General features: G+C 41.5%; 1 protein-coding gene across 1 annotated transcript in view; it reads right to left on the reverse strand.

Moving 5' to 3' along the window:
* Positions 1 to 15151, reverse strand: part of LOC144683104 (centrosomal protein of 135 kDa-like) — a 43623-nt gene that overhangs the window by 338 nt on the left and 28134 nt on the right. The window contains exon 4 of the mRNA XM_078546120.1: positions 229 to 294. Coding sequence (XP_078402246.1) covers positions 229 to 294 — 66 coding nt within the window. The remainder of the gene's footprint in view (positions 1 to 228; positions 295 to 15151) is intronic.

Raw genomic sequence — 15151 nt, forward strand, 5'->3', positions numbered from 1 at the left:
ATGAAAACTTGGCTCTCTTCTTGTCTGAGATAACAGATTTCTTGACAAAGAACTTCTTTTCATCAAGAAACCAAGTCAAAATAGTAAAATTCTAGTCCGATTAAAACCCTGAGCAAGCTTAGTTAGGTTCAACTTTTTAGTCTAGTATAATGTCACTTATTATTGTAATATCAGTCACACTAAATCAGCTTCAATTTTGAGTCTTCAAAATTACATAGCACCACTTACTGATCTGAGTCTTACGATGGCTTGCTCCAACACAACAATGTCCCTCTCCTGCTTTTCAATTTCAATCTATTATAAAGATATTCAATTATTATACTTCAACAATACAGTACCATCTAAAATTGGCTGTAAAATGATCACATTTGTTCCAAGTATTTCAAGTAAGTGATGCCTGCATCGTAATGCAGGTTACGCATACCAAATGTTACACACCATGCAATATATACAACAGTCACTTATGATGCATATAACCTGCATTATGAGGTAAACATAATTATGCAACCTTTCATTACCTTTTAAGGCGTGCACAGCCATATAAAAATGAAATAGTTGCAGAGCTCCAACATGTGTTATTTGCAGTGATTATATATGAAATAAATTAATCTATGAATGTAAAAGTTCTTTCTGAGAAATAATATGATGCTACATAAGTAATTTTATTATGTCAGCTGTGGCTCAGTTGGTAGCACTTTGGTATCTGAGGTTTTGGGTTCATGTCCCACTCCAGGACCTTTTTTCTTATTTTAAATTAATTCACGGGATGTGGGCGTCACTAAACCAGCATTTATTGCCCATCCCTAAGTGCCCTCTGAACAAGGGCAATTAAGAGTCAATCACATTGCTGCGGGTCTGGAGTCACATGCAGGCCAGACCAGGTAAGGACAGCAGATTTCCTTCCCTGAAGGACATCAGTGAACCAGATGGGTTTTTACGACAATTGATAATGGTTTCATGAACATTAAACTTTTAATTATTTTTATAATTTAATTATTTTTTGAGCACAAAAATCTAAGCTGACATTCCAGTGTACTTGAGTGCTGCACCGTTGGAGGTGCTGTCTTTCAGATGAGACATTAGGCCAGAGGTGGATGTAAAAGATCCCATGGCACTATTTCAAAGAAAAGCCGTGGATTTATCTTCAGTGTGTCCTGGCCAATATTTCTCCCTCAATCAGCATAGCAAAAACTGGTTATCTGGTCATTATAACATTGTTGCTCATGGGATCTTGCTGCACATAAATTGGCTGCCGCATTTCGTAGTTTACAACGCCGTCTTCACTTCAACAAGAAACGACTTCATTACCATGTACCTTGTGGAAGCTGAGTGCTTTTCATCCTTGCTACAGAGAACGTTCTATACAGTATAAAATCACATGCCAAATCAAAAACCAATTGACCAAAGACAAGAGGAACCAGTAAGGTAAAATGATACAAGCCCAGGTTTTCCTTTCCAGCAGCACTGCCACAGAAGCAGAACTTAATCCCAAAAATATTTTCTGGGTTCAACTTAATTTAAATATTCCAAATGAATTCTCAGAAATATTCCCATCTCTGATTGGGAATTCACCATTTTGGTGGAAAATTGCATACTGTGGCAGGATTTAAATGCATTCAGCAACAGCATAAAAAGTGTTTGCATGACCAGTTCTGAAATGTCTGAGGTCTGGTGCAGTAGCACAGGAATCCCAAATTTTCTGAAGCTTAAGTAGAAATGATGTAGAAAAGAAATTCCTTTGCGAAGGGAAGAATGTTTTGGAACACAGGGGAGATGGCTGACCAAGGGAACCACACGGGCACAATTGAAGAAGTTAGTCCTGGTAGCAGGTACCACGACTATTCTGAAGTTTAATGATCATCGGAGATTGTACTAAATATTTTGCCATCTCCCCTTTGTGTTGAAGGGCTTCAAGAACTCACCACTAATATCCAGAAAGCTACCTTTACACCCCAATCTTGACCCACAAATGTAACTTTGTCCACAACTGACAACAAGCACCTACTAAAAACATCATGTGATATGCAACTGCTTGCTCATGCACTTGTCATCACCCCCATTATGGTGTGAATGCTGTCATCTGGTTTGACCAAATCTCACTTGAAATAGAGTATGTTTACTCTTTTCATTCTTAACAACCAACACACAAAAAAATGACTGACCACAGATAGTACACTGCATCCACCCTCCTCCTATGGCATTTCAACCCATGACCAGAAAAAGCCTTGGAACGCCAAGGAAGCAAAAGGAGAAAGAGCTGAATGAAGTTAGGTAAGTTGGGGCGAGTTCAGGTGCATGTTAGTCATGATATTGCCACTCTATTTACCTTCAATCACATTCTGGAGGAGTATGCACAGTACACCAGTAAACTATGATTCTTTCATGTTACTCTACCAGAAGTCACATGAACTCATTACATCTGCCTTCTCCTTGGATATCCTGTTTCTTGCCAAGAGGCATCTAGAAAAAAATATCTAATTTCTTGGTTGCCAGTCCAGCCAACTCTGTGTTAAACAGTAGGAGGAGAGCACATAAAGGCAATGCGCAAAGTGTAAGATGGCTGGAGGAACTGTGAATGAAAGTTGAGAAGTTGGATATTCTTGAAAGGAGGACATGAATAATACTAATTCTGCAATTTTTCCCAGTGCTTTGAGAATCAGATTCCAGTGTGACATTGACTTACAAGGAGACATCCTTGTTGATAACCTGAAGGAGAAAAGCACATGAAGCCATCAGAGGGGTCAGGCACATAAACAGAGACCACATGGAAGGGATATAAAAGGAGAATCCAGAAAAGATGACAGGCTGTGCAATACAGTCTTGAAGTTACATACGAACCAAACTGAACTCCATGGTACTCTGCAGTCATAATGCAAAGTTAAAATTTCATTTGCATCAGAGTAATACCACCAGACCTCAAAATTTCCTTATTAATTAAACCATCATATGCCTATGAAGAGCACCCCAGATATTCCTAAAAATCCAGGACTCAAAACAGGAACAGGCATAAAAGCGGTGTGAATACACAGGCTGTAGTGGGTCACCATTTTAACTCCCTGTTCACACCATTCCCGACACGAAGTCAGGATTAAAATAGGGTTCTAGTTTTGTTTGTGAGACAGTTTATTAAGAAGCTGCAGACATTCCAGCTCTGGTATTACCTGTGATACAGAAATTTGCATTAAACAATTCATGTGATATGTTTTATATATCTAGCCTTATATTTATTATAGGCAAGGTTCAATACATACAGCCCATATCTAATTTAAATCTCACTAAGTATTTGCAGAACTGGAGGATAGTGGGAATGATCTAAATGAAGCAAGGAGACAATCTTATGGGTGAGCTGAACTTGAAGAGGGCATGACAGAAGATTGGGGAGAAACTAGATAAAGAAAGGAGTTCAGTCTACATTAGGAAGGGAGATGTGGATTAGTGAGCAAAAGATAATGGGGGAGTGGAAGCAGAGGCTGTTGAATGGATGGGGTTTTATCTCATTGACGAAGAAATCCACAAGCTCCTGGAACTTGCTAGAGGTGAGGGTGAAAGGGGAAGGGGAGAGCAAAGCTCAGTAGTGCTTGATGTAGTCAAGCCAAATCTGGCATTGTATGGCTACATAGGTCTGAGTATGTGCAGTGTTCCCAACTTTCCAGGATGCATCAATATTAGTTGGTCAACTGTACTGTTAAGTTCCAGAATCTCTGTCTCTGGAGGAAGTGTTTCTGTTGTTATATGATCCTTAGCCAAACCCCCAAGTTGTTGGTAAGATCCAGTTAGGGACCGATGACATTTTGTTTAAAGTAAACAAAATTTGAGATTCAAAACTTAGTGGATAAAGTCGCAAAATTCCACAGATTTTGAACAAACAAAAATAAACTTTACTATAGAAGGTTAGAAAGATAAAACAATTTACAATATCTATTTTATACTCTAACATTCAGGGTTAATATGAGGTATATGTGAATTAAAAGGCAAACTGTGGTTAAATACACCACTTTGCACAATAAATGCCAAATGCAACAAAAACAGAGTCCATAGATTTCTCAGCAACCCATCCAAACCTCAGTAAGCACTGAGTCAACCAATCTCACAAACTCCATCTCTCTCGAGGGATTCTCATCTTGACCTTTGCAGATCTCGCCGAAATTCTCTTCAAAAGTTGCTCCAACTCTGACGGCATCAACGACGGACCACCTTGCAGGGTTTCAATCTCTTCTGCAGAGATTCTGGTCACCTGGTTTTCCCGAGTACTTACTCAAGCACCACCTCACAAGCACAACTTCAGCTCTTCAGCCGCACCAAGCGCAACACTACTGCTCCAAAGGGGTACCCTCACCACAACAGCCCACAGCACGGAGTCACCAACTTTCTGCTGTCATCTTGGTTCTTTAGGGCTTCTCCTGAGCCCTCTTCGATTACCAGACTCGGATTGCATCAACAGCCCACCTCGCAGAGTTTCAATCTTGAGTCCCAACATTCGATTCCCCTGAATTCCCAAGTGCGGGAAGGTCGGAAGTTGAAGTGCCCGACCTCCGCTCTCAACTTTAATGTAAGTTTGACTTCCATAGCACCTCCCGCTCGGAAGGAGGCTTCACTAAAGTGAAGGTTTCTTTACAATGGCTTTACAATTTTTCCACACGATGTACTTATCATAAAAACTTCTAACCAATAGCTCATTACATATTTTGCAGATAATCTTTTAATTTTGCTGCACAATTGCACATATTGTATTACAAAGGTACAAAGGCTTAATAAAAACCAGTGCATGTGATAAGTACGATTAGCAGGATTTAAACATCATAGAATTATTATAACTTAAAACGGATTCTTTTTCCTACGCTTGTTCTTTAACTCAGCAAATAATGGTTCATTTAAACCCACGCCTCAATTGTTGGCCTTTTCATTAGCCGTAGGCGTAATTCCATCTTTAAGCTCATTTTCCAAACTCAAACATGGTAAATTCTCATTTTGAGACAATAAAGGTCAAAATGACTTCTGTGTGCCAACAACTCGTTTCCCCTCTGATCAAAATTTCTTTTATTGATTTCAAGAATGTTATTGAGATGCTTTTTGTGTTCAAGCAAAAGGATTTGGTATTCCTGCTTGGTTTGACCTTTGAACATTTTAAGATCTTGCACTTTCTCCTGATCCCATTCCAAATGGGTCGTCTTTAATTCTTTCCAAGCAACGTCAACTGTTTCTTCATTCTGGACTTTTATTTTTCTTTCCGTACAAGTCTTCCACACAATTCATAAACCACATCATCGCAATCCTCTTGGGGTTTTAAATGGTCTTTTGTGAAATGTCCACTTGATGGGTTCCACTTGCTGTACTCTGTGTCTCAACACTGGCAAGTACTTGTAATTCGGTGTCAGTTGTCATTGACTCTTCCGGATCACTTTGTAGTCTCAGCCCTTTGTGTTGCAAACTTTTATTCTGGAATTCTGCAAGCACTTCTGTTGCTTCTGTAATGTCCATTACTGAGGTGGGCACATCAGTATTGTTATTTGGATCAGTTCTTTGCTCAGCTGGATCATAATTAGGCAAGAAGCAGGTTGTGGGAAAACTATACTGCCTGCTCCATCATTGCCCAATATAATGTCTACATTTGTTTTTTTATTATTCATTTATGGAATGTGGGCTTCGCTGGCTGGGCCAGCATTTATTGTCCACCCCTAATGCCTTCGAGAAGGTGGTGGTGAACTACCTTCTTAAACCGCTGCAGTCCATGTGGTGTAGGTACACCCATAGTGCTGTTAGGAAGGGAGCTCCAGGATTTTGACCCAGCGACAGTGAAGGAACAGCGATATATTTCCAATTCAGGATGGTTAGTGACTTGGAGGGGAACTTCCAGGTGGTGATGTTCCCATCTATCTGCTGCCCTTGTCCTTCTAGATGGGAGTGGTTGTGGGTTTGGAAGGTGCTGTCAAAGGAGCCTTGGTGAATTCCTGCAGTGCATCTTGTAGACGGTACACACTGCTGCTGTGTGTCGGTGGTGGAGGGAGTGAAAGTTTGTGGATGTGATGCCAATCAAGCGGACTGCTTTGTCCTGAATGGTGTCAAGCTTCTTGAATGTTGTGGGAGCTGCACTCATCCAGGCAAGTGGGGAGTATTCCATCACATTCTTGACTTGGGCCTTGTAGATGGTGGACAGGCTTTGGGGGGTCAGGAGGAGAGTTACTCATCATAGCATTCCTAGCCTCTGACCTGCTCTTATAGCCACAGTATTTATATGGCTAGCCCAGTTCAGTTTCTGGTCAATGGTAACCCCCAGGATGTTGATAGTGGGGGATTCAGTGATGGTAATGCTATTGAACATCAAGGGGTGATGGTTGGATTCTCTCTTGTTGGAGATAGTCATTGTTGGAGATAGTCATTGCCTGACACTTGTGTGGCGCAAATGTTATTTGCCACTTCTCAGCCCAAGCCTGGATGTTGTCCAGGTCTTGCTGCATTTGGACATGGACTGTTTCAGTATCTGAGGAGTCACGAATAGTGCTGAACATCGTGCAATCATCAGCACACATCCCCACTTCTGACTTTATGATGGCGGGAAGGTCATTGGTGAAGCAGCTGAAGATGGTTGGGCCGAGGTTACTACCCTGAGGAACTCCTGCAGTGATGTCCTGGAACTGAGATGACTGAACTCCAACAACCACAACTGTCTTCCTTTGTGTTAGGTATGACTCCAACCAAGAGTTTTCCCTGATTCTCATTGACTCCAATTTTGCTAGGGCTCCTTGATGCCACACAGTCAAATGCTGTCTTGATGTCAAGGGCAGTCACTCTCATCTCACCTCAGGAGTTCAACTCTTTTGTCCATGTTTGAATCAAGGCTGTGATAAGGTCAGGGGCTGAGTGGCCCTTGACGGAACCCAAATTGGACGTCAGTGAGCAGGTTATTGCTAAGCAAGTGCTGCTTGACAGCACTGTTGATGACCTTCTCCATTACTTTACTGATGATCGAGAGTAGACTGATGGGATGGGGTGATAATTGGCCAGGTTGGATTTGTCCTGCTTTTTGTGTACAGGACATACCTGGGCAATTTTCCACTTAGCCCGGTAGATGCCAGTGTTGCAGCTATACTGGAACAGCTTGACTAGGGGATGGCAAGTTCTGGAGCATAAGACTTCAGTACTATTGCTGGAATATTGTCAGGGCCCATCACCTTTGCAGAATCCAGTGCCTTCAGCCATTTCTTGATATCACGTGGAGTGAATCGAATTGTAATAGGTAATTTTGGAACAATTCCAACTACAGAAGGCCCCTTCATCAGAGCACAGTTTAAATTTACTTTATGCAATGGGCAAGGCACACCCTTCCCATCAACACCATGAATTAATACATTCTGATTCACCGAACTTTCTGAAGAAGGGTTCAAATCCTTTGCTGACAAAGGAGCCGAACCAATATCTCTCAGGATAACAAATTTTGCTAGGCCATTTCTTAGAGAAAAATGAAATGTCTACCCCTTCCAATTTAAATCACTTATAATTGTTTTAGTTCTATTCCTACTGTAAAAAACATTAGTAACATTGGGGTTCTCAAATTTCACTTTCTGGTCCAGCTTTCTCTGTGGAAATTCCTGTCGCTTGGACCAGTGCCACAGTTTTAACATCTGTTCCCTTTACTGGTACTGTCTTTTCTAAAGACTCCTTAAGCATTCCTATTACTGCCACCAGTTTAGCATTCAGTTTCCAACAATGGGCTTTGAGATACCCTGTCTTACGACAATAAAAGCATATTGGTTTCTTCACGTCACTTTTATCCTCTACACTGTCATTTCTAGTGACTGCAACAGCTTCTGCCTTTTCCATAAATCTACACTCTTTTCTATTCCTATGTGATAATGTCACACTCATTTGCCAGAACTGCTCCTTTCCATCCCTTAGAAACGCTTCAGTCTTCCAAGTGTGACCTCTTTGCTATTGGGATGCTGTTTCAAAATTCTTCCAGTATCATTAGCTCCCTCACATCCTCAGAATTTAATTCTAACTTCAGGGATCGAAACCACCAGCCCCGCAACAGTTTTCTCCTTAGCAACTTCTATAAACGTTTCATTCGTTTTTTTTTACGGTTCGAAGTTTCAACTGATCTAATCCAGGGACAAGCTTGTAAGCATTAAGTACTGCAGTTTAACTGCCTCATAATCCGAAGATTGTTCTTTCGAAAAACTAGAATACACATCCATAGCCCTCCCAACCAAAACACTTTGCAAACTGAGTGTCCATGTGTTCTTAGGCCACTTCAGCTTCACAGCCACCTTTTCAAACATGATAAAATATCTTTCATTCTGTCTTTGGTGAATTTAGGAAATAGACAAAGACTCGTGGTTATATCGAAGCTCAGAATGGGACTCAATTCCTCATCCGAGCTACTAGATTCTTTCACCGCATAACCTAAGCTTTTCTCTAGCCAGTTCACAATGTCTGACTTCTTTCTCTCTTTGAAACTCTTTCCTCGTTTCCCAAGTTGTTGGTAATATCCAGTTAGGGACCAATAACCTTTCATTTAAAGTAGACAAAGATCGAGATTCAAGACACTTGCTCAGTGAATAAAGCCACAAGATTGCACAGGTTTTGAACAAACAAAAATAAATTTTACTATATAAAGGTTAGAAAGATAAAACAATTTGACAATATCTATTTTATACTCTGATATTCAGGATTACAATGAGGTACATGTGAATTAACAGGCAGACACACCACTCTGCAAAATAAATGTCAAATACAGCCAAAACAGAGCTTACGGTTTTCTCAACAACTCACCCAGACATCAGTAACACTGAGTCAACCAATCTCACTGCTCCAAAGGGGTATTGTTAAGACCAGGTGAGAAGGGGTGAACTGGCTCCCCTCTATTCAACCCCCTTGGTTGGTTGCAACAGAAGTTCAAGTTTCTTTTTCACAAGGATATGCCTTTTCAAATCAGAATGTATTTAAGCTGTGAGCAAGAAGGAGCCAATCAAACAAGCTTTTGAGTCAAAGAAAGAGCAAATTTATTAATCGCTAAACCAGAGAAAAATATTTAAAATGCTACATCAAGCTTTCGGCCCTCGTGCAGTCATTCGGGTCTATATACATACTCAGGTACCTTGAGTCCAATTTAAAAAAAAGGTAAAAGAATATACAGTTAAGTGTCCTTTGATTGTCCTTGAGGCATAGATTTTAAACGCTGCGGCCAGTTTGGGTTAGTTGGTTTCTTGGATGCAGTCAGATGTAGATGATTTTTTTTAAAAATTCATTTATGGGGTGTGGTACTACTGACTAGGCCAGCATTTATTGCTCATTCCTTGAGAAGCTGGTGGTAGTGAGTTGCCTTCTTGAACCACTGCAGTCCATGTGGTGTAGATACACCCACAGTGATAGTTAGGGAGGGAGTTCCAGGATTTTGACCCAGTAACAGTGAAGGAACGGAGATATATTTCCAAGTCAGGATGGTGAATGGCTTGGATGTTGCAATTATTATGAGATCTCAGTCTGCTGGTAGGTTTCTGGTACAGTTGGCTTCTTGAACCAGGTGACACACTTATTCCAAAATAGAGAGAGGGAGAGAGAGCAGCCTTTAGCCTGTTTCCTCTACTGAAGACTTACTTGACACCGCCCATGTCACTTGCGATCTCTCTCTCCAGTGACAGGGCAGCCTTGCCTTGAAATACTTCACCCATTGTGTATTTCCAAGAGATTTTGGGTGCATCTGTCTGTGGCGAACATTGTTTCAATATCCAGTATTTTGCATTTTTAATCTCTTCCTTAGACAGTTATGAATTTCAATGGGTGTCTGGCTTATAGGAAAAGTCTCTTCTCACACTCCCCTGAGTGTGATTTTTTTGCTTCTCACCTTTACATTGGAATGTATGTGGCCTTTCATTTTTAAGCAGTTTGCTCTGCCTCATTTCCAATTGAAAAATTTCCAGTCAGTTGAAAATTGAAAAATCATATTTTCAAAAATTAAGGGGCATAGCCTCATGACAGTGCCCTCATCCTAACAGCCTGCAGCATGGAGTCACCAAACTTCTGCTGCCTTCCTGGGTCTTCAGGACTTCTCCCAAGTCCTCTTCAATTACCAGACTCAAATGGCATCAACAACTGCCCACATCGCAGGGTTTCAATCTCATCTCCCGAGATTCTGTTCCCCTGGATTTCCAAGTATACTCTCAAGCACCAACTCACCAGCACAACTTCAGATCTTTGACCGCACCGAGCATAACACTACTGCTACCAAGGGGTGCCTTTGCCCCAACGGCATGCAGCATGGTGTCACCAACCTTCAGCTGCCTTCTTCACTTAAAGACAGCTCCCCACAGCCCTTTTCCTTTAGAGCCCGTTTGTGCCTTTTTTTAAAAAAAGCAGCACCAGGACCTTTTCCTGTCCGTGTCTCATTTCTAGGGCTCTTCTTTTGGGACCTTTCCCTGTCCCCTCTCCCTCTGGACCTCTCCTTGTACCTGCCTGGCACACTTGCTTCCAAGGCGCTCCACTCCCAGTCACCTGACTTGTGTTTCTCGTGCCAGTTTTCTTCCTGCACAGGAGGGCTGGGCTCAAAGAACACAAAAGCTCCGAGTCCATCTGGATTTGAAGTTCCTGACCTCTGCTCTCAACGTCAAGTTTGACTTTCACAACACTGTTCACAGGAAATTAAGAGATTTACCATTATTGGTACATCTGAAAGTGCAGGAGCACAACACACATCACAGCGCTTCCCAGTATTTTCTGACATTCCCTCATTTAAATAATCAGATCTTACTCTGTGTTGGTGACCCATGTGCTGGGAGCATGAAGGCCAAGTAGGAAGGAGACAACAAATATCAAGCAGCACAGAAGAGCTGCTGCAGTACCCTAAAAGGAGTATCTATTTTCAAAGCATATAAATTGATCATAGTTGCTGTGGAAAGATGCAAGGATATTACAAGAATTGAAGGAGGACTGCTTCCAATTTGGACATCAGTTTTTGAAAAAGGTCACAGGGGGCTGTCAAGGGAAGACATCCCATTTTCATGCATGATATTTTTCAACTTCCAACAAAATATTCCAGCAACATCCATTTGCATGCTGCATGTTTGTGTATCTGCTTTTAGAGACAGAATGGTCTACTTAGCATGTCACCCACCTCAGACTGTAAGTAAATGAAGTCCATAACAGATGCTAAGGGAAGCAAATGGTGACTGTATCCCCAACCTGAAATACCCAACACAATTGGATGAAGTTACTTTGGAAATTGTGGACCCCTAGTCCATATAGCCTATGGATATTGGTCATGCAGATGACATTCCCATGCTGCTTTTTCTTCCCTCTATGAACCTGTCACACACACAGCCATTCTATCATCAGAAAACCAAACTAGCACTCCAATATCACAACATGGCCTTTATTGGGAAATTAAATGGAGGTAATTCTGATGGGAAATGAAAACTGGGAGAGTTGTATAACACTTCCCAAGTTAAAATTGTCCCCAAGAAATGCTGATACCAATGGATGGTTATTTTAAGCATGCTTTTGTAGGTAAAGGTGAGGATATCCAAGTTCCAGAGCTTAAAGTTATAGTCCCTTCCACTCCACAGTCTTTGTAGCATTCATTCCTCCTCCCCTCTCAGCTGCCAAGCTGAGAATGATGCCATTCATTTACACCAATAAATGCTGCTTTATAACTACTGCCAATACACCAAGTGTGCTAAGTGGGCTGCAAAATGTGATTGTCCATTGTGAGACTGCTTCACAGAATCTCTGTTCATACCAGAGCAGATGATACATCCAGAGTCATCTGCAGCAGATGCTGTTGAATAGAAGTCCTAATGATGCCTTAATTGATGTTATAATTACCGTTGGTTCTGATATCCATGAGCCAGTTTCTTTATGGGTTGACAGTACCCTGCTATGCAGTAAATTGGAAGACATGTTGAAAAATGTCCAGCAGCATTAGTATAGTATGTACAGGCACAGAAGAGGAAGCTATCTCCCATGGCAAGACTACATCGATGTAACCCAGCCGCCTAACTCAGTAAGTTAGGTAGAAAAATTCTAACCAATAATTTGTAAACGTTGAGCATGTCTTCCATGTTTCTGTTTTCAATGCCCACTATCCCATAGGCCAGAATATAATGCTTGTCGGGCGGGCGCACGTCCGACTGAGCGTAAAATGACGTGCGATATTTTGGTCGGTGGGCACGCATGGGAATCGGCAGCGCTCCTGCTGACAATTAAAAAGGTCTATTAAGGCCATTAAAGTTATAATTGAAAAATTTTTTGCAGGACAAGCGGCCTTTGCATTTTTTTAGGAAACCTCAACCACAGGCGGAATGAGGTTTCCAACAGCAAATAAAACTAAAATAAAAATTTTTACCATTTCAATAATAACATATCCCTGCTCATGTGACAGTCACATGAGGGAACATGCTTTATAACATTTTAAAAATCTTTATTTTTAATGTTCAAAACTCTTCATCTCCTGAAGGCAGCTCTGTGCCTCGGAACTTTTCCAGTGTACACCTGTGAACTTGTGCTCTCACCCTCCTCCCCATCCCCCACACAGGCAGCACTGAGTGCTGCCACGCGCATTTAACGCTGGGTGGGCCTTAATTGGCCCGCCAGCATGAAATTGCGGTCCGGCTCCAATTGCTGGGACCACTGCGTCTGCCCCCACCAAGCCTGGCCGACAAGGGCAAAATTCTGCCCATACACTTTAATTGCATAATAAATTGTCCTTCAAAGATTTGTGAATATCATCACTAGGTTTCTCTGCTTGTGCATCCAACTCAAAATATAATTTAGATAATACTGCCTTTCCATGTTATTGTCTCCAAAATGCATCACTTCACACATTAAATTATACACATTAAATTGCACTTGCAATGTTTCTGCCCATTTCACTAGTCTATGTCACCCTAACATTTGCTACCATCCTGCTCACTATTTACTATGTTGCCAAGTTGCACACCATCCATAAACTTCAAAATTGCACTCCCCATATCAAAGTCCAGGTCATTTACATGCAACAAGAAAAGCAACAGTCCTCATACCAGCCCGGAGGACCCTGTTGCACATTTCCCCAGCCAGTAAAGCATTAGTTTACCATGATTACAAGACTTTGTCTCTGTGTGGGATGTCCGGTAGAGGCAAAGGCAGTAAAGGTCTCGATAAAGGTGGTGCTAAACCGCACTGGAAATTCCTGTGAGATAACATCCAGGGAATCACTAAACCTGCCATTCACCGCCTCGCTCGACGTGGAGGCGTTAAACGCATCTCCGGCTTCATTTACAAGGAAACTCTGGAGTACTGAAGGTCCTCTTGGAGAATATCATTACTCTCTGCCTCCTATCATATTGACAGAGGGGGTGGTGAGGCACTCGAACGTCTTAAATTGATAAAGAGGAGGTAATAGAAAGGCTGGCTGTCCTAAAAGTTGGTAAGCCACCAGGACCAGATGGGATGCATCCAAGGATACAGAGGGAAGTAAGGAAAGAAACTGCTGAGGCACAGGCCATGATCTTCCAATTCCCCCTTAGATACAAAGGTGGTACTAAAGGACTCAAGAATTGCAAATGCTACAACCTTGTTCAAAAAGGGTGCAAGGATAAATCCAGCAACTACAGGCCAGTCAGTTTAACCTCAGTGGTAGGAAAGCTTTTAGGAACAATAATCCAGGACATAATATCACTTGGACAACTGTAGATCAAGTAAGAAAAGCCAGCACAGATTTGTTAAAGGCAAATCATGGTTAACTAATTTGATTTAGTTTTTTTTTTAAATGAGGTAGCAGAGAGTCAATGAGGATAATGTGGTGTACATGCACTTTCAAAAGATGTTTGATAAATTGCTGGTCAGCAAAGCCATGGAATAAAAATGAAGTTGGCTGAGTGACAGTGAACAGAGCATAGTGGTTGTATTTGGGACTGGAGGGAGGTATACAACGTGGTTCCCCAGGAATCAGTACTAGGACCACTGCCTTTCATGATATATATTATTGAGCTAGATTGGTGTACAAAGCACAGTTCCAATTTTGCAGATGACAAAACCTTGGAAGGATTGCAAACTGTGAGGAGGGTAATGACAAATTTCAAGAGAACATAGAAGGCTAATTGAATGGGTGGCCACGCGACAGATGAAATTTAATACAGAGAAGCATGAAGCTCGGAAGAGCGAGAAAAGACAATATAAAATAAAGGGTGAAGGAGGTTCAGGAACAGAGGCTCCCTGGGGGGTATATGTAAATCATTTCAGGTGGCAGTGTACCTCGAGAAAGCATTTAAGAGGGCACACAGGATTCCGAGTTATATAAATAGAGGCTATACAAAAGCAAGGAAATTATAATGAACCTTCAGAAAATACTATTCAGCCCCATAGCGCATTAAATCCCAACGTGGCAGATGGTGGAATTTAAATTCAATTAATAAATCTGGAATATAAAACTAGTCTCAGTAATAGTGACCCTGACAGCCATCATCAATTGTTGTAAAAACCCATTAATGGTTCACTAATATCCTTTATGAAAGGAAATCTGCTATTGGTTTGGCCTACATGTGACTCCAGACCCATAGCAATGTGGGTGACTCTTAACTGACTCTGCAAGCCACTTAGTTCAAGGGAAATTAGGGGTGGGCAACAAATGCTGACCTTGTCGGCAACACCCAAATCCCATGGAAAAAAATTACCCAATTCTGGGTCCCATACTTCTGGAAAGCTTTAGACAAGGTGCAAAAGAATTTAGGAAAATGGTTTCAGGGATGAGAGAGTTCAGTTATGGGGATGGAAAGGAGAAGCTGGGGCATTTCCTCTTACAGAAGAGAAAGTTGAGAAGAGATTTGAAAGAGGTGTTCAAAATTATGAAGGGTTTAGATATAGTAGATAGAGAGAAACTGTTCCCATTGGCAGAAGGGTCACAAATGAAAGGATACCAAACTCAGAACCCCTTCTTTTTCTTTAAAATGTCAGCCAAATCCCTCCAGGAATCGAACTGAGAGTAGCATGACTTATTTCACGGAGGTCCCTTACAGCTGCCAAATCCTCAGACCCCCAGTGTAGATTAAAGGGTTAACTCTTACACTGCTCTGACAATAACTATTGAGCATGTGCACAAGGAACTATGTAATAATGACATCACACAGAGAAGAATGAGGAGAATCTGAGATAGGAGTAGTGGCTCTGTCCTAGTGCTCTG

This window comes from Cetorhinus maximus, chromosome 7, assembly GCF_964194155.1.
Source record: "Cetorhinus maximus chromosome 7, sCetMax3.hap1.1, whole genome shotgun sequence".
Taxonomy (NCBI): domain Eukaryota; kingdom Metazoa; phylum Chordata; class Chondrichthyes; order Lamniformes; family Cetorhinidae; genus Cetorhinus; species Cetorhinus maximus.